Source organism: Poecilia mexicana, unplaced genomic scaffold (assembly GCF_051168715.1).
Source record: "Poecilia mexicana isolate PSO_F unplaced genomic scaffold, ASM5116871v1 scaffold_17, whole genome shotgun sequence".
NCBI lineage: Eukaryota > Metazoa > Chordata > Actinopteri > Cyprinodontiformes > Poeciliidae > Poecilia > Poecilia mexicana.
In genome coordinates, this window is record NW_028263386.1 from 9,493,923 (window position 1) to 9,514,121 (window position 20,199).

Consider the following 20,199-nt stretch of genomic DNA (forward strand, 5'->3'; position numbering starts at 1 on the left):
TGATTGATTGATGTTATTTATGTACAATTATTCATCTGTTGATGATGTTAATGGTTTGAAGTATGTCTGTGAAAAATGTACCTTGTTAAGAAAGAACGAGAATATGATGCTTATTAAGATGCAATCAAAATAAACATTGCAGTGTTCTTTTGTTGTTGTTTTGTTTAAATAAAAGTGCAGGTTTAGGTCAAAGAATAAGGGGAGAAATGTGTGGTTGCCCTTAAATTGTATCAAAGAGCTTTAGTTATATTTTGACAAAAATATTTCTCTTTGAAGATGTGACAAACATAATGTGGGGGAAACATGTTAGTATTTATGGTGTGGGCCATTGTGACACAATATTGTTGTCCACAATAAACATGTTGCAGTCCCCATTGGAAACACAAAATTATTACATTGTTCTAAAACAAATTTAGTAAATTAAATTAAAAATATAGCTATTTGAAGCTAAAATTATGTTAAATTGAAGGCAAAAATGTCTGTAATGGTAAATTTATTTGAAAATATGATGAAAAGCTGAGGTAAATTTTGTTGAACTTGAAGGCGTTAGTCTATAAATTCAAATATATTCAAAATCAAATCTATGTAATTTTTATCAGCTTACTGCCAAATTATATCAATCAGTCCCTCCAGTTTCTTGGGAATTATCATGGAAATTTATGCAAAAATAAACAACTCCCCACATTTTTTGGGAGTTAATTAGATTTTTCTCAAAAACTGTCAAACAGCTGCCTTAGCCTTAAATGATGTCAGATTATAGTTCATGATATATGCAGCGAGTAATAAAAAGTTGCATTTACTGTCATAAATAAGCACAAATATTTCCAGAGATTAGTACCACAAACACTGATTTTTATTGTAAAAAAAATAGCAAAAAGAATCACAAAATCCTAGAAGGACTGAAAAGATGTTCAATAATATTTAATTTTAAGAATTCATTGACATTTTAACAGTTTGTGAACAGGTTTTATCAATACATTCTGGCACAAGCGGCCCTTAAAGAACATTTATCATCATGATTTGGCCCTAAACAAAAATGAGTTTGACACCTCTAGCTTAGATCAAAGAATATTCATGATAGAATGGCCTAGTCAAAGTACAAACCTAAATTCAATTGAGAATCTGTGGCAATGCTTTAACATTGCTGCTCTTTAATATAAATAAATCTAAAAAAAAAAATCTTAAAAAAAAAAAAGGAAAGCCAACAAATTTCACTGTGTAGATGTAAAAACCTGCTTCATAAGTGTTGGATAAATATGACGTTAAAAAAATAATACTCCACACTTTTAAAATACTTTGTTTTGATCTTTAACAAAAAAAAGTCCACAAAAACTCATTGAAGTGTGTAGTTTCAAAATGTCAAAGCATCTGAGTTGTTATATGTAGACAGTACAGGAGTAAATGAATATTACTGAAATACAAAAACTGCTTTGCAAAAGGTTTGCTATGCAAACAGTCATTCAGTTTGCAGGATTTCATGCATTTAATTTAGACACTCCTTTACATAATGGTACCCCACATAGGGCTTATATGGACAGTTTAGTGCTACAGAAGTTGAATCATTAGCAAGAAAACCATAAATAAACTGAAATGAGCCACTTCCAATTTAAAGTCATGTGCTTGTGCAGCATAAATAAATGAGGAGACAGGAAAAGTATTATTCTTTTAATAAAACCTTTGGCATCAATCACATTCTGTCCGGTAAAACCTGTGTGTGTGTGTGTGTGTGTTACCCTTGTGTGAGCAGCACCGGCACGTAAGCATCTGTTTGTCCAGACTTTCAGGATTAAACTGCACATCCCGTCACGCAACAATTCAGAAAAACCTTGCTGAGAAATAAAAAAAATGTACTCACAGGACTTTTTTTATATATATAATTTCATTCACCTCTCAAGAACGAAGAGTAAAAGGTTACAGTCAGTGCCATAGAAACAACCAAAAAATAAATTATTTTTTTTTCCTTTTTTTGATTAGGTTTGAATCTGATTTGTTTCATCTAGAAAAAAAATAAAATAAAAAAAGACAGATGTTGGTGACTTTTGAAGAACTTTTATAGTAACCACCTGAGAACCCCGTCAGAAACCGAGATGGCTCGATCAAGAAAATCAAGAAAAACAGCAGATGTCAGTGCCGACCGAATGTGTCGCTAACAAAATGAGGAATGGAGTTTGTTGGTCAGAAACCACAGAATCATTTCAGCAGTTCAAGGGAACCATGACAAAAAAAAAAAAAAAAAGAAAGACACCAAGTCCCTCAAAACCCACTCACACACACCCCCTCCCCATGTTTTCTACTTCAAACGTTAGGTTGTGTCCAGACCTCAGGGAAAAGGATGCACAGCAGCCACAACACCCCTGGAATGACGGGACAGTTTCTGGGGAGGAAGGGGCTGAAATTCTTTTTTTTTTAGATAAATCTGTTTTAGCTACACCGTCTCAAAGCTCATCTTTGGGCTTTGACTCGTCGTCTTCATTTTCTGTATGAGTCTCGTCCTTTGCATCTTCATCCTCCTCTTCGTCCTCTTCCACCTCGTCATCGTCATCGTCGTCTTCATCGCCCTCAGTGGCTTGCTCTTTGTTCTTCTCCTCTTCCTCTTTTCGCTTCACCTCATCCTGCTCTTGCTTCATTTTCTTCTCCGGTTCCTGAGAAAAAGGTTGCAACAATCAGACAATGCTTCTTGTTGGGTCAAAGGTCAAATACTTTTTTTTTTTTTAGATTAGTAAGCAGTACAACAAAATTAATGGTGCAGCTCTTCTTAGGGTATTTATAAACAGTCAAAACGCAGATTTGACTGTTTTAAAGAGACTGTAGTAAAGATTTTTACTACTTCCATTTTTTTTAAATTCTCTCCTTTACATATTTTAATTTAATCATTTCTGATTGGTCATTACTCCTTCATTGAGTTTTAACATTTAATTTTTATACATCCTATTTTGTCTATTACCAACATATGACATTTTAGAAGTTTTAAAGAGATTCTGATTATTTTTTAAGCATCTTTCTTGTTTTTTCTCCCCAAACATTTCAATTCAGCTACCATATTTCTCCATTTTTATTATAATCATTAAATAGTAAAACTATTTGTATTTATTATATTTTTTTAAATTGAGTACTTCCCTCAAATTAGATTTTTCTTAAATTATAAATCTTGCTTTATTTTTATTTTCAAGTACAATAGATAATTTTACTTGTTTTATTTTTACTGTTTTATTGGTTTTAAAATCATTACCATCATTTATAATTATTGCTACTCATTAAAAAGGATTAATTTGTTAAATTTGTATTTAATAAACTCTCACATCTCACAAACTACCATCATACCTTCGTCACGCCCCACGTCTCCTTCCCGATTTCTTCAGCTTCCTTCACATCGTCGGTGATCAAAAAGTTGTCAAAGATCGTACCAGATTTCACCTAAGAGGCAGGTACAAAATGTTACACTGTTCTTGGTATTTTGTATCTGCAACAACAACTTGGCAACATAACCGTCTCCTCACCTGCCAAAGGTCAAGGCCAAGAACGCCGATGTTGTTGAACTTGTAGATGGTGGAGTCGGGACTGTAGTCGGGATTGTCAATTTCAGGATGAACCCAGACTCCCTTGTAGTTGGGGTTGTCGATCTGTTTGGGTTTCCACTCTCCCTGAAAAAAACAAAACGGTGTCAAACAGGAACATCAGCATCCGATTAAAGAGGGAAACCAATCAGGCTTTTGGTTTCTTGAGGTCTGAAACTGGTTCACATTTGTTGGAATCAATCGAAAATGAAGGAATTTATGGAATTTAAAAGCTCTTTTGAAAAAAAAAAAAAAAAAAAGCAAAAACAAACAGTTCTATATTTGATGGCCAATAATGGGAAAACGGATCCAGTCCAACCTCTGATCTATCTCTGTTTGATCGTTTCTGTGTAAATATGGCCTACTTTGTACTCTGGGTTGGGGATCATCGGTGGCTCCCATTCTCCATCCATGTCTTCATCCCAGTCTTCAGGCTTCTTAGCATCAGGATCAGGAATGTTTTCAGGTTTATCCCAGTCCTAAAAACAAAACCGAACAATTTAAAGTTTCAAGTGACAATGTAAAGAACATTAAAAAACAAGGTGGAGCAGAGGATTAGGTTTTCTCACCTCGGGTTTTGTGTCATCGGCATCGTCGATCTTGGGGCGGTCATCCCAGTCTTCTGGTTTCTTGGCTTCGGGATCCTTAATTTTCTTGGGAGGCAGGAAGTCCCAGTCTTCCTCCAGACTGCCAGATTCCACTTTCTCGTTGTCAATCTTCACCTCGTAGGTCTGATCTGGGTTCAGGATCAGCGTGTACAGGTGGGTCAGCTCATCGTCCTGCAAGGAATCAAAGAGGAAACGGTTGAGTTGAGCTTCTTGTGCAACACACGATGGCACCGTGGGAGGTAAATCTTTAAAACAAAACGTTACCTTGCACTTAATCTCCTTCTTGATCAAGTGATTCTTGCCCTTGTAGTTAAAGATGACGTGGACTTTCTTGGTGCTGTAGCCACAGATGTCAGGGCCTAGATCAAACGAACATGGTTAACATAAACAACACTTAAAACTATGAGCAGTAAATCTTCATAGCTTACAGAACATGATTTATTTTTTTACCATTTCTATTCTAGTTATATCTACCAGTTTACAGAATAAAAAAGCAATAATTCCTATTATTTTGTTTTATTGCTGAAGTATTTCTTATTATATAATACATTTTTCTTTCTCTACATATTTTTGTAATTTAAGCCACCATTAACAAATGTTACAACCACTAATGTATTCCTTTTTCTACCATTAATCTTTATGAATAACATAATAGTAGATTTTATTCATAATGTTCTTTACATCTTGAGATTTTAAAGGGCTTTAAAGAAATGGCTATTAATTTATACTATTATTATAATATTACTAATATGCAAATTTTATCACAATTTTTCCTTGTTTACTCTTCACTTTACTCGATTTTAATTACTGCCATTTTTATAAGATATACATTTCTACTTTTATTGTTATTTTAATACATTTTTTTTTTTTTTACCAAACATGATGTAGTATGAGGATTCCCCATGCATTTCAGTCTGCTCCAAGTCAGCAGGGAAGACCTTCACGTAGCCGCCACCACAGTCGATCTTCTGCTCATGCTTGACCGTAAACTGAATGACCAAAGACTTCCCCTCGTTGCTGAACGGGTCGAAGCTGGCAGAGACGGCGTAGAAGCGGGCATCTTGGCTCGTCTGCAGACCTGAAATGGAAAAAATATAAATTTCAGTAGTGCAAAAAAACCTGTTATAGTTAATTATAGTTAAAAAAGTGCTTCAATTGATAGACTGCTTCTGCACAACCTCTCTTAAAATAGCTTATTTGCAATTGCATGTTTGTGTAAAGTTTCAGGCATTACAATTTATAATGTAAAGTAAATACACCCTCAAAGTCCTATTTACTATCTAGATGTAAATCTGCCACTCTGCTACAGCAGCAAATATAATATTTAAACTAAATAATTTTTGCAAATCAATTAAACATTTATTCCAAGAAAAAGGCTTAATTTATCAAAGATTGTTTGCGACGTTTATTCTTTGAAATCCTATACTTAAGTTGAGCTTGGTGACATCATAAAGGTTATTTTAAATGCCATTTTGTTTTGACATGCAACTCTATTGGACAATTGACATTTTAATGGTAAGATAAGGACTAAAAAATAAACCTGTTGAAGAATAAGGATGTAAAAGACAAGTTTCTCTTTCACTTTAAAAAAAAAACCAAAAGTGGAACAGTCATGTTATAAGCTCTGAAGCATATGTAATTAACATGAGCCCTTATATGTATGGCAGTATTAACCAATAAACATCTGTTTGGGCTAAATAATGTGAATTACCTTTGTCTTTTTCAGCATCTCCATAGAAGTTTCCAGCAGTCAGTTTCCACTCTCCATAGTCAGACTTATGCTTGGAGTTCACCCAGCGACTTCTCCATTCATCTGTCCGAAGAAGAAGCAGCAGCAGCAATTTGACCGTTAATGACTTTGTAGAAATACATCAAATTCAAGCCCTGATTCTTAACTCTAGTATCCAGTTGCACAGTAATTATTACCAGTTAGTTTCAGAACATGTGGGCGACGAAAAACCTCACATTTGCAATATTTGCGAGCTAAAAAGGAAACTTAGCTAACACAAATTACCATTAATCACATCACTAAAACAGATTTGTAACCTATCACCCCGAATGATAGATGACACAACTGTGTCGTAAATTTAAAATAACCTGGGTCAGAGTGAGACTTACCACCGTCCAGAAACTCCTCCCGAAAATAAACCTTAGCGTGAGCGCAGTAGACTGCAAATATTACCACAACTAAACCTAAAAGCTTCATTTTTCTCCTTTCAGCTTCACGTCCCGCTGCTCACAGAGGTACCTCCGGGCTAAACAGCAAGTAGTTTGTGGAAGAAGGAAGCGAAGGGAATATTTTAGAGTGGCTACTGCGAACAGATGGCTGCTTCTGATTGGACAGCCGGTTGGTGTGTCTGGACCAATCACGGTGGACCACGAAAACACAGGAACCAGTGTCGAATGAAGCTAGATCAGCTGACCTTTTTATGTTCTGTTGCCATAATGGGAATTATCCAGTAGGGGGTGCTAAACGAGACCCCGTGTACCAGCCTGTTTTGGATTCATGTCGCATTTTGCATATCAGGTCAGGCACTTTCTACGTTTAACAATGACTTTTTCCACTATTGTTATTATTAGAATTAACTCTACCCTTTCTCTCTCTATCTCTTTTTTCTCTCTGTCTCTTTTCAAAAGATTAAAAAAAATCAGATTTTCCCGTTTAATACAGTTAGTTATTATAACTCAAAATAAATTAGCTTTTCGTTTCTTGTGGTTTAACTTAAATTCAGCTAAAAAGATAAGATACGATAAGATACTTAATTTAGTATAACAACAGTGATACTTTTATGAAGGAACAAACTGTTTCATCCAAATTTGTATTAATTTTTAGGACAGATTTAACAAATTTACCACATAAATGCACACCTTATCTTATCTTTTTTTTGTCTAGTTTCTATTGTGCAATGAGGCCAACCTTATCTACTCTGTCAGTAAACACCAGGCTGATATTCTTCACATTCTATTGCTGTATTAAATATTACCCAGTGGAGGGCGCCATATTAATCAACAAGATTATAATCTTTTATTGCCATAGTGAAAATTATCCACAAGATGGTGCCAGTATCACCTACACAAAACGTTTGGTCCGCTCAATAAATTCTGAGACAAACTCTTCACTTTAAACATCAAAAATGTGGACAGAATAAACTTCACAACAGTCCACTAGCAACCAGCAGTGCAGAAGATTACAACCTTTGTGCCTGTAAAATCTAATCGCTGTTGTTTTTTACACATCATGACAGCAATAAACAACATATGCTGGTTTTAGCAAAGGAAAACTGTGAAAAAAAATTGGGTCGTCTTTTTTAATTGAGGTTGTGAATAAAACAAGTGGTGATATATGGAAACTAACAAAATCCAGAGATGTTGTTCTAAAATTAATCCAAAAATCAGGCTCGGCAGTTGATCAACAAGGGTATACAAAGTCTTAGAAATGAAGTTATCTTCTTCCTTGATATCATTAAACAGGCAAAGGCATCACCAAAAAGTTCTGGCAATTATTTTGACAATATATATAAAAAAGAAATCTTGAACAACAATATTTAAGATTGGTGGGACAGAAAGCCTAGCCACTTTAATTTTTCTGTGAAACCACTTCACATGTTTTAAAGAGAAGAGTAAATTTACTGCATCTGATTCAGTTTGACTTGAAAGCAAGTCCCTAATTAAACTACATGTCGTCATTTTGTTGAAAAAAATATATTACTAAGAACAAAGAAGGAACTGTTAGTACACATGCCCTTCGTGCTACAACACTTTCATACTCTATAAGATGGTAGAGTATGCATAAAAACTAAATTCAGTGTGTTTGGAATAGCTTTCTGATGGGCCCATTTGCTACCTTGTGGTAGTAGGGGAGTGCCACAGGGATCACTATTGGGGCCACTGCTGTTCAGTTTGTAGAAATTATAATTGATGGTTTGTATGAGCAAGGTAAGTTAATTATATACACAACACAAATATTGTTTAAATCACCATGTCTCATGCTGAAAGATGGTTGCAATGGATCGTAAAGTTACATGGTTGTTTACACTCCCAACCTTCAGAGTAAACAACCACTTTAGGTAAATATGTTGGATATATTTACCTGAAGGCTACAAAGTTAAGGTGTGGCTCAAGCAACATTCAAAGACCTACTATATTTAAATACCGAATGTTTGTGTATAGAGACAGAAATATTATGCTGCTCAATGCGATGTGTGATATTAAAACAAGGAGCAGGAAGGTTAAACCCAGTAAGCTTTCAACACTACTCTATTTATGTTGAAGCTCTGTTGGTCATTGTATTTCTCCTTAACTAGGCGGACTAAAACCAAAAGTAAACAAACCAAAATAACAAGCCACAAAGTAAGCACCTGTATTGGTTTAGCCATAGAACCAGTCTGGTGGGGGAAAAAACCTTTGTAGGATGATCAAGATGTTTTGTAGGATGAAGGCAAGGAGTAATGTCACTTGGAGGGAACTTTTAATGAGTTTAGCTGCTTCAATATACTGAAAGAATAAGTTGCTTAGTAGTTTTTGTTTTAGCCTGACAATCTTTGAGGTCCCCCAGTGCAATCTATTGAGTCTTACAAGAAGAGTGATCTCTGTGTTTCCCTCCGGAGTTTCTCCTACACAAACCATAAGATACAAAAAGAAACAAAATGGCCTTGTCTCTGTATTCTGTCAATGCAATTTTGTAATTTTGTATCTCATTATGTTACTCAACATAGGAAGAGTTTTTTCTTCTTTCAGGCAACTCATTCCATTTTGATGCTGATGCTCTTGGAGGGTGGATTTTCTTCCAACACCAGATTTGTTTCTGCAGGACTGGATGTCTGTAGTTCATGTCTGGAGAGATGCTGCACCACTCCGACACCAATGCAGTCACCAAGTACATTGGTAGCAGTCCTTAAACGATCCCTATCAACAAAAAGACAGTAACATCTGAGAGGTTAGGAACTATTTTTCAGCTCATAACCTCAGATTTTCTTGTGTTTTATCTCATGTTTTTTGTATGTCATTGTGCAAATGTGTCTATTTTCACCTAACACCCTAAAATTATACTTACAAAATCCAGTCGACCATGAGGAGCAGTGATATGTCTTCAGTGGGCAGTCCTGTCGAGCTCAACACAATCAGCATGGATACCATGCCAGCCTGTGGGATACCAGCTGCACCTGTGCTTGCTGCTGTGACAACCAAACTGAACAAAATAAAGCAGTGTAAGAGCAACACTGAATAAATCAACATCACATTAATTAACTCAGGACCTTAGTTTTCTTTCAGTTATGCTTCTAACCCTGTTAAACATCTGATCTGGAAATGTGTAAAAGGGTTTTATTTTAACAATACTATAGATGTGAAGTTTGTCAAAATTTGTTTATTCTTTGAATTGATTTTGTTTAGTCATTTATTGACATTTATTGATGTTTTAAGTTGCCGTTTTGATGTTTTACAAATGGCAGCTGTTTCGTGTAGACTTGGCATGAATTTAGGAGATTGTCTAGTAAATGACACCAACTTATTCCTCAGTTTAATACTTTCTGTTGATGTATGATTGCTTTTGCATGGCACTGCAGGTCAATAAATTCCCTTCAAAGTACCTGAGAACGATAATCTGTCCGACATTGAAGTCCATGTCGTTGACCTGGGCTATGAATAAAGCTGCCACTGCTTCATAGAGGGCGGCACCGTCCATGTTCATAGTGGCACCTACAGGCAGCATGAAGCGCGTCACCTGTTTGTCCATCTTCAGATTTTCCTCCATACAACGAAGAGTAACAGGCAAGGTTGCAGAACTATTAAAAAGCAAATGAGATTTGAAGTTATGCTTTGAAGTGATTCATTTTTGATTGTTTGCGGTAATTATTTTTAACCTGGATGAAGTCCCAAAGGCCGTGCTGAGGGCCTGGAGGATTCCTCCATAAAACCTCAAGGGATTCTTCCTTGCGACGATAACGTAGATGAGCGGCAGCGTGACGCAGCCGTGGATGATCAGCCCAGTGACCACAGTGAGAGTGTACATGCCAACATCACGACCTATTTCTGCTGCGTCTGTCATTTTAACAACCTGCCCAGCCAGCAGGAAGATAATTCCCACCGGAGAATACCTGTTATGAAGAGAGATGTAATTAAAATGGAGATGCAATTACTTTTCCAAATAGTAGATTGGGACACAGATAAAATCCTTAAAAAGTAATCATATTTCCACCAAATCATACACTCATGCAGGCTAGCAATTTTAGCTGTCTGAGTCAATTTAAGTTTGATAGGAAGATACAAAGATAATTCAAAATTAGGTAAAAGTTTAATAGGAACAAATAAATACTGAAACAGTTCAACTGGTTCATCGATAGTCTTCCCTTCTTACCAGATAGCTATGCTCACAAGACGCATAATGGCTTTATTCATGCAGTTGAATAAATCCCTGAGAGGTTTCCCCTCTGACCCCATACTGCTCAGGATGAGGCCAAAGGCGACAGAAAACACCAACAGACCCACAACATTGATGCCGTCTGAGGTTCCTGCTGTTGGTGCTAAACAGCAGATAAAACAATCCAAATAAACAACGCAATCAGAAAATAACAATTCATATAATAGCAACAAGGACAACAGCAGACTAAGAAGAGTATGGCAGGACAAAAGTTATAACAGATTTATAACAAAAAAAAAGACTCACCGTTTGTTGATATATTTGTGGCTCCTATTGGATTTCCTGATGAATTACTGCTGGGATTAACTGTTAAGTACTATTTAAAGAACATAGCATCAAAATATTAGTACTTTACAATTGTTTGATTGTGAGAAAACAAAACAATTGCATCAGCTTACTTTTCTGAAACAAGCTTCCACCAGATTTGAGGGAAACATGTTTCTATGAAATACATAATCATAGAATCATTCTTTATTTAAAATATAAAGTGACAAAAATGTATCTCCACATGACTTTTGTGCAGACCTGATCAGATCCAGGAAAGCATCCACACTGTGCACAGCCTCTGTTTTACCCGGAGACGACTCGGACGTGTGCCTGGATGATTTCCCCGGCTTGATGACAACCGCCAGGAAAATGCCAGTGAACGCAGCAACAACAGTAGTAACCAAGTAGTAGATGACGGTCCGAAGCCCAATTTTTCCAAAATCTTTTCTGTCAACATTTGATATACCTGAAATTTAAAGCGGAAAAGTGGGTAAGACATTTTTGTAATTCTTTATAGATCATCAAATGTTGATTTCAGACAAAAATGACCAGAGATAATACAAAAAATATACCAGTTATTATTGGTCCAATCTTCTTGACAGAACTAGTTTATATATAGCCACATTGGTGAATTTTAAAACTTTAGCTGCCTGTTGAATATTCAGACCTGGGTAACGTCTGGTGAAATTGAACTAAAAAGCTAATTGATGATTTTACATGTAAGATGAACATAAAACCAATGTGGCTTTATTAGTCAAACTGTTTGCTATAACCAAACTAAAAGCCAAAAAGTTGATCTGACCTGCAATTACACTTGAAACGACAAGAGGAAGCACCATCATCTGCAGCATTCTCAGCAGCAGATCTCCAGGAAAAGTTAAATATGTTATTTCTCTCTCAGACATGTTAATGTGTCGCAGAGCAAAGCCCAGTCCAATCCCTTAGAGACACAGACATATATACAGTTTTCCGTCAAAGAAAAAGTTTAAAGAAGTTAAGAGAAAATACAACATAAAACTGATGACTTCTTACCAAGAGCAACAGCAGCCATTGTGAGAATGACGAAGGCATTCCTCTTGAGGAAAATCCCAATATTAAATCCATTCCTAGTTGATCCTACTTCATCTAAGGTCTGAGAACATCTTTCGTTTTTCTCATTATCTTCGGGTTGAGCAACCTCCACCAACTCTACCTCCGACATGTTCTCAGAGTTTGGAAGCATTGATGTCTACATTATTGCAGAAACATAGAGAAAATGAATGATGGTGCATGAATGAATAAATAACTGTTCAAAAGCTAAAACACAATGAGCTGCAGTTTAAAACAAGATATTTACATTTTCCTCCAAGTGTTTCCACTAAAAAGGCTAAACAGTCTTACCAGCTTGAGTTTAGAAATCCTGGATAAAATGAAGCTTTCTCGGACTGAAGAAGCGATTCAGCTTGACTTGTACATCTAATTTTGAGAAACAAAGAAAACAGTCTTGGCCAGCTCTGCTGTTACAGTCTAATGAATATTAGCTGCCACAGAGGTAATAAGTGAAAGATATACATTCAAAGAGAACCGCCTTACTCCCTTCTCAGCACAGTTAATGCTAAAAACCACAAAAACGTCTGAGAAGAAAAAAAAACTTACATTCTTTGAATTTTATTACGCTGTAAAGACTTGGTACAAGATTATATTTTAACAGTGACAGGTTGAAAGTCCATTTGTTTTGTACTTGGACATATTACACAGAACAAGTTTTACGTTAACAGAGGTCTGATTTGTTCTGTACTTTGTGAAGTACATTTGTTGCAGATTGTTACCTTATTATAAACCTCAATGCATTTTATTGGGCAAAGTTGCTTCATGAAACATGATTGTATCTGTTTCTCTTCTGCATTTGAATCCTCCTCTACAAACAGGCTTATCTTTTTATGGTTAAGGTGATAATTGTGTGGTGCAGCTGTTAAATTGATATGTTTTTGGATTATTTTTAAACTTTTGTCGAAATTTTTTTTATAGTATTTGCAGATTCACTCAGTTCAGTTTTGTTTGTTAGCATTTTTGAGCACAGCTAAAGCTAACTCATAAATTTTAAACATGTTGATGAAAGCCTTTTATTTGATTGTTGACCTTTCGTCCACTTCTAACCACTATAAGTTTTTCCTCTGGTTCAGCAAAGAATTGGTTTCTCATTTAGTTAGTGGATCATTAACATCAGTTTCCCCTCTACACTGGCGAGGAGGAGGTTAGAGTAGAGACGCCGTTCTTTTGAAAAAATAAAAATAAAAACAACCGGTTCATTTTCACACATCTGATTTGGACATCTCCTCCTCCACAAGAAAAGAAAAGACTTAGAAATATTAGTTTTGTGAGAGAAGGTCTTTACTTTTGGTTTTAATTTTTCTGTCATAAAACCATCAGAAGCATGAGCAAAACAATAACATCACAAACAAAATAAAGCCTCCTTTCCAACAGATTTGTCTTTATTTTCTTAACACTCAAATGTTCTAATCTCATGATTTTAATTCCGACAGAAACTCAACACATGAATTTCTTTCATTTTGATAGTTAGGCTCTTGGAGATGGGTTTGTCGCTGCAGGACTGGATTTCTGCAGTTCGTGTCTGGAGAGATGCTGCACTACACCGACACCGATGCAGTCACCCAGGACGTTGGTGGCAGTTCGTATGCGGTCCCTGTCAAGATGAAATCTGGAGTTAGAAATGCAGCCCAGAGCCATGATTCTGCTGTTGTTTTTCATAGCATTTTTAGTTATTTTAACTGCGAGATGTTTTCTTCTTTGGAGTATGTATTTATTTATTTTATTTAATATTTACATTTTCAAGCTAACAAATGCATGAACTGGTTTACTTACACAATCCAGTCGACCATGAGGAGCAGGGATACGTCTTCAGTAGGCAGCCCAGTCGAGCTCAGTACAATCAGCATGGAGACCATCCCAGCCTGTGGGATACCAGCTGACCCAGTGCTTACTGCTGTCACAATCAAACTGAATCAAGTGGAAAAAATTAATAAGTAAAAGTTGCTTATATGGTTTGGTCACTACTTCCAACATGACAAAATCACCGTACACCAAAAATTGAACATAAAAGTGAAAGAAAAGTTATTCATGTTTCTTAATATTAATTGGAAAGCTTGCATGTATTCTGATAATTTAACTTGCCTTCAACACTCCATACACCTGGAATAAACTGGTATGACTCTTAACTAGAATGTCTGTATCTAAAGCCCAGGATATCATCAAACTGAGAATTGCAGTCAAAACTTGAAAATTCAGGGGAATCTGACTGAGCCACAGATGTTTTGCAAGGACTGTAAAAAGTAAAAAGGGAGCTCTTTCTACATGCAGAATCCATTTTAATGTTTTTCTTGTCACTCAAAGGTGATATATTATGCTTCCTTGAACAGGTTAGGATAGCTCTATGGTCTATACAAAACATGTTCATTAATTTTTTTTGCACAAAATCATTCTAAAATAATGAGATTTTAGTCTGCTCAGTTCTGCCTATTCAGAGGTGTTTTTAGAATGAGAAGTTTTAGGGCTTTTAAATCCCAATAAGTTGCTGCTCGCCACGCTCCCCAATTCAACATTTACGCATGAAAACAACTGCAAACAGATGTGCAATTATACAACCATACATGTTTGAAAAGCAGAAGTAGAGCCTCCTGCACATCCAATAAGAAGCAAGGGGTTTTCTGGATGGTAAACAAAAAAACACTTGTCTTTTCCAGCAGGCATTGTACAGCGCATCCAGTGGTAAAACGAACTGACCAAATGTGCTGGAGCTCTGCTTGTTTTGCGAGGTGACAGGATGGGCTTCTCTGGGGGTTGCTAGGTAACGGGCAGTGCCTGCTGATTTGTGACATGACAGCTCATTTTCCATATACCAACAAACATGAACTTATTGCCTAGTGAAAGTATAAAAACATTCAAAATGTGAGTTTTGCAAAATTGGTCCCCTTTAAAGTTCCAATAAAACACACTGAAGTTTTTGGTTGAAATGTCGAAAAAGTGGAAGGGGAATAAATACTTGTGCAAGGGGTTGAAGGTACCTGAGAACGATAATCTGTCCAACATTGAAGTCCATGTCGTTGACCTGGGCTATGAATAAAGCTGCCACTGCTTCATAGAGGGCGGCACCGTCCATGTTCATAGTGGCACCTACAGGAAGCATGAAGCGCGTCACCTGTTTGTCCATCTTCAGATTTTCCTCCATACAACGAAGAGTAACAGGCAAGGTTGCAGAACTATTAAAAAGCAAATGAGATTTGAAGTTATGCTTTGAAGTGATTCATTTTTGATTGTTTGCGGTAAATATTTTTAACCTGGATGAAGTCCCAAAGGCCGTGCTGAGAGCCTGGAGGATTCCTCCATAAAACCTCAAGGGATTCTTCCTTGTGACGATAACGTAGATGAGCGGCAGCGTGACGCAGCCGTGGATGATCAGCCCAGTGACCACAGTGAGAGTGTACATGCCAACATCACGACCTATTTCTGCTGCGTCTGTCATTTTAACAACCTGCCCAGCCAGCAGGAAGATGATTCCCACCGGAGAATACCTGTTATGAAGAGAGGCGTAATTAAAATGGAGATGCAATGTCAAATACTTACCAGCAGATGGAGCCAAAAATAAATATTCAAGCTTATGGGAGACGATAAGTATTTTGCATTTTTCCTGTAAGTCACACTATTGATAAATGCCTTATGTCATGCAATCTTAAAGTAAAGTTCATTAGGAAGATATATTGAAAACAATGAGCAAACAACATTAAAGAAATATCAGAAACTCCAGCATATAAAACAAAAACAGATAAGTCAGCAGGTTTGAATGAGTCTTCCCTTCTTACCAGATAGCTATGCTCACAAGACGCATAATGGCTTTATTCATGCAGTTGATTAAATCCCTCAGAGGTTTCCCCTCTGACCCCATACTGCTCAGGACGAGGCCAAAGGCGACGGAGAACACCAACAGACCCACAACATTGATGCCGTCTGAGGTTCCTGCTGTTGGTGCTACACAGCAAAGCAAAAGTATTGCTGAAATATTTATGTACTGTAAATGAACAAGATTCACAGCATCATAATGATTGTAATTAAAACTTTGGAGTTCCCCATAAATCAATATCTGGAATCTAACTTTTTAATTTCTGCATTCATGACATTTACTTTATAAATTTGCTGAGGATACAGACCTGTATATTGCAACTTTCTGATGTTTCCTGTGGACTACTTTATTATATTTTATATTTTATATTTTATAGGAAAGCATTTACCTTTAGAAGTATTTTTACTGCACTGTACTTTCACTTGAATAATATTATTATGTAGTATAGTTATCTTACTTATGTTGAAGTGAGACCTCTCTACATATGTTTTGTTGTTCTAATGTGTCTGTTGAGCCATTTGGAGACAAAATGCATATAAATTGTTACTGGAAGTACTTTACCCTGTTCTAACAAATATATACAATCCCTAATGTAATTACTGGATTAATAAGTTTTATATAGTAAAAATGATTTAGTAAACTGCTTCTTCAGCTTAAATAATATTATTTAGAAGAAAAAATACTCACTTTTGGTAGTCACATTACTGATTCCTAGATGATTTATTGCAGATTCCTTGCTGTGATACGTTGTTCTATACTGAATAACATTTTTACCAATTAGTAATTGATGACATCACATATTTAAAATCATCAGAACCGTCTTACTTTTCTGAAACAGGCTTCCACCAGATTTGAGGGAATCATGTTTCTGCAGGAAATAAATAAATGTGAGGGTGATTCTTTCTCAAATATGCTAAAAACAAAACAAAACAAAACAAAACAAAACAAAACAAAACAAAACAAAACAAAACAAAACAAAACAAAACAAAACCTGATGAGATCCAGGAAGGCATCCACACTCTGCAGAGCCTCTTTTCTGCCAGCAGAGGGCGCTGATGCACGCCTGGATGATTTCCCCGGTTTGATGAGAACTGCCAGGGAAATGCCAGTGAAGACAGCCGTTACCGTGGTTACGAAGTAGTAGATGAAGGTTCGCAGCCCGACTTTCCCAAAAGCCTTCCTGTCTACATTTGACATGCCTGAAATACAAAGAACCAGTTAGTATTTACAGATTTTTACTGGTTTTTGAAACCTGTATGAACCCATCCCATCACAAAGTGCACAAGTGAGATAGATAATGTTCTTTAGCAACGTTCTTATGGGTTTGTTTTTATTTTTTTTCATAGCTTTAACAAGCCTCTTCTACACTCAAATTCGCTCAAGTTGAACTGTAGATCTTTACCTGCGATCAGAGTCAAAACGACAAGAGGAAGCACCATCATCTGCAGCATTCTCAGCAGCAGATCTCCAGGAAAAGTTAAATATGTTATTTCTCTCTCAGACATGTTAATGTGTCGCAGAGCAAAGCCCAGTCCAATCCCTTAGAGACACAGACATATATACAGTTTTCCGTCAAAGAAAAAGTTTAAAGAAGTTAAGAGAAAATACAACATAAAACTGATGACTTCTTACCGAAAGCAACAGCAGCCATTGTGAGAATGACGAAGGCATTCCTCTTGAGGAAAATCCCAATATTAAATCCATTCCTAGTTGATCCTACTTCATCTAAGGTCTGAGAACATCTTTCGTTTTTCTCATTATCTTCGGGTTGAGCAACCTCCACCAACTCTACCTCCGACATGTTCTCAGAGTTTGGAAGCATTGATGTCTACTTTATTGCAGAAACATAGAGAAAATGAATGATGGTGCGTGAATGAATAAATAACTGTTCAAAAGCTAAAACACAATGAGCTGCAGTTTAAAACAAGATATTTACATTTTCCTTCAAGTGTTTCCACTAAAAAGGCTAAACAGTCTTACCAGCTTGAGTTTAGAAATCCTGGATAAAATGAAGCTTTCTCGGACTGAAGAAGCGATTCAGCTTGACTTGTACATCTAATTTTGAGAAACAAAGAAAACAGTCTTGGCCAGCTCTGCTGTTACAGTCTAATGAATATTAGCTGCCACTGAAGTAATGAGTGAAAGATTTATATTTAAGGAGAAACGCCTTACTCTCTTCTCAGCAGAATTAACACCAAAAACCACAAAAATGTCTGAGAAGGAAAAACAATACTTGCATTCTTTGATTTTTATTATGCTGTAAAGACTTGGTACAGTATTATATTTTAACAGTGACAGGTTCAAAGTCAGTTTATTTTTTTCTTGGACATATTACACAGAACACATTTTACTGTAAAACTGATTTGTTCTGTACTTTGTGAAAGTACTTTTGTTGCAGATTGTCATCTTATTATAAACCTCAATGCATTTTATTGGGCAAAGTTGCTTCATGAAACATGATTGTATCTGTTTCTCCTCTGTATTTGAATCCTCCTCTACAAACAGGCTTATCTTTTTATGGTTAAGGTGATAATTGTGTGGTGCAGCTGTTAAATTGATATGTTTTTGGATTATTTTTAAACTTTTGTTGAAATTTTCTTTATAGTATTTGCAGATTCACACAGCTCAGTTTTGTTTGTTAGCATTTTTGATCACAGCTAAAGCTAACTCGTGAATTTTAAGCATGTTGATGAAAGCCTTTAATTTGATTGGTAATCTTTCGTCTCTAACCACTGTAGAAGAAGTTATAGAGTTTAAGTCCAAACTAATACAATGAAAAGTGCTTTGATTAAAAAAATGACTCAGGGAAACCTTTCTGCAGGATTAATTTTAAAATGTTTCTTCTGACTTAAAGATGATCTAATATGCTTCCTTCAACAGGTTAGGACAGGTCTGTAGTTTATGCAAAACTTGTTCTTTACATTTTTTTTGCACAAAATCATTCTTAAATAATGAGGTTGTAGTCTGCTCAGTTCTGCCTATTTTGAGCTCCTTTCAGATGTTTTAGGACCTCTTGTCACTTTAAATCCAAATAAGCTGCTGCTGGCCACGCCCCCAGACTCAGCGTTTACACTCACATGTGAAAATGGCTACAAACAGAAAAGCAGTTATGCAACTGTACATGTTTGAAAAGCAAAACTAGAGCCTCCTGCACAATCAAAAAGAAGAAAATGGTTTCTGGATGGAAATCAACAACACACTTGTGTTTTCCAGCAGCCATTATACAGAGCATACAACGCTAAAACCAACTGACCAATTGTACAGGAGCTTTGCTTGTGTTACTAGGTGACAGGATGGGCTTCATTGGGGTTGCTAGGAAACGGGCAGTGCCTGTTGATTTGTGACATTACAGCTCATTTTCCATATACCAACAAACATGAACTTATTGCCTAGTGGAAGTATAAAAACATACAAGATGTGAGTTTTACAAAATAGGTCCCCTTTAAAGTTCCAATAAAACACATTGAAGTTTTTGGTTGAAATGTGGAAAACGTGTAAGGGGTATGAATAGTTGTGCAAGGGGCTGAAAGTAAGCAAAACAAGGTACCTGAGGACAATAATCTGTAAGTTATTTGTTTCTCAAATAATTTATGCTGATACCTCTAAATAAAACAAATGCTTTTATGGGTCACTTAATCAAAGAAGTTATACTTATTTCATTTGTACAAATAAAAACACATTTAATCAGATTTGCTGGGACCAAGGTAAACAAGCAAACTGTGTAAGTTTTCCAGCCACTTAAATGCTGTTGTGTGTCATGTTTGCTCTGGTTACCACCCACATGAGTTAAATCACAGAACAAACACAGGTCAGAGTTCACAGAAAAGAGGTACGTTAGTGCAAGTACGTAAAACTAAAAGCTGGCGCTACATGTGGGTGAAGTTCCTGACTGTAAAACCAGTTTTTAAGAGCTTATTTAGACATGCAAACAAGGGAATGTCAGAAATAAAAAGTACATTTTTCTCATGAGAAAATGGCTTAAATCAAGCTTTACACAGTTTGAATGGATTTGTGTAAAAAAAAATCTTGGTTCCATATGATAAAATAGGATTTTTACACTATAAAAATTGTGTTGTCATATTTGCTAATTGTCTTGACAGTTTGGACTGATTCCACAGGGCAGAATATCTACAACAAATCCTCTGTAATCAGGCGATCCTCAGTCATACATGGTTAACATCCTGAGCCTTATTAGTTCTGTGTTAGTTACAGAGGTTTCAGGTCAGCGCAGAGCTAAAGTCCCTAATGTACTCCGACGGAGAACTGCTCACAATCTTTCTGAGAAATGATGAGGACATGTAGAGTTTTTTGTAATACTAAGAACTATTTTCAAACTATTTTGCTCTTGTTTCACAGTTTCAGTGACCAGAAAAGCTTTACATGTTTCATTCTCTGCAGATGTTTCACTCAGGAAGATCATTAATGGTGCACATCTCCTACTTACCTTTACGTTGTCAT

The 20,199-nt window shown here is 36.2% G+C and overlaps 2 protein-coding genes and 1 pseudogene across 2 annotated transcripts; all 3 read right to left on the reverse strand.

Annotated features, from left to right (window-relative positions):
* Positions 1 to 1,652: 1,652 nt before the first annotated feature.
* Positions 1,653 to 6,440, reverse strand: calr3b (calreticulin 3b). Its single transcript, XM_014981815.2, has 9 exons — positions 6,281 to 6,440; positions 5,874 to 5,975; positions 5,037 to 5,240; positions 4,427 to 4,521; positions 4,124 to 4,333; positions 3,920 to 4,033; positions 3,498 to 3,641; positions 3,322 to 3,414; positions 1,653 to 2,642 (listed from the first exon to the last, which is right to left on the reverse strand). The coding sequence occupies exons 1-9, from the start codon at positions 6,366 to 6,368 to the stop codon at positions 2,436 to 2,438; spliced, it is 1,257 nt and encodes a 418-aa protein (XP_014837301.2). The 5' UTR covers positions 6,369 to 6,440; the 3' UTR covers positions 1,653 to 2,435.
* Positions 6,441 to 8,903: 2,463 nt separating this feature from the next.
* LOC106914777 (excitatory amino acid transporter 1-like) lies at positions 8,904 to 12,575 on the reverse strand (annotated as a pseudogene).
* Positions 12,272 to 17,563, reverse strand: LOC106914779 (excitatory amino acid transporter 1-like). The gene is made up of 9 exons (XM_014981816.2): positions 17,374 to 17,563; positions 17,144 to 17,281; positions 16,733 to 16,940; positions 16,559 to 16,609; positions 15,704 to 15,955; positions 15,182 to 15,415; positions 14,909 to 15,103; positions 13,710 to 13,844; positions 12,272 to 13,530 (listed from the first exon to the last, which is right to left on the reverse strand). Exons 1-9 carry the CDS (start codon positions 17,561 to 17,563, stop codon positions 13,404 to 13,406), a joined length of 1,530 nt encoding a protein of 509 aa, XP_014837302.2. The 3' UTR covers positions 12,272 to 13,403.
* Between the last annotated feature and the right edge of the window lie 2,636 nt (positions 17,564 to 20,199).

Bases quoted from the DNA above. Each gene is read 5' to 3' on its own strand.
- calr3b (XM_014981815.2), bottom strand. From the start codon at position 6,368: ATGAAGCTTTTAGGTTTAGTTGTGGTAATATTTGCAGTCTACTGCGCT. The intron at 4,522-5,036 runs GTAAAAAAAAAA...CGTTTGATCTAG, and splicing joins CTCATACTACATCATGTTTG to GCCCTGACATCTGTGGCTAC. The intron at 3,415-3,497 runs GTGAGGAGACGG...CCTGCCTCTTAG, and splicing joins TTGGCCTTGACCTTTGGCAG to GTGAAATCTGGTACGATCTT.
- LOC106914779 (XM_014981816.2), bottom strand. From the start codon at position 17,563: ATGCTTCCAAACTCTGAGAACATGTCGGAGGTAGAGTTGGTGGAGGTT. The intron at 16,941-17,143 runs GTAAAGATCTAC...TTTGTATTTCAG, and splicing joins CGTTTTGACTCTGATCGCAG to GCATGTCAAATGTAGACAGG. The intron at 13,531-13,709 runs GTAAGTAAACCA...TCATCTTGACAG, and splicing joins CTCATGGTCGACTGGATTGT to GGACCGCATACGAACTGCCA.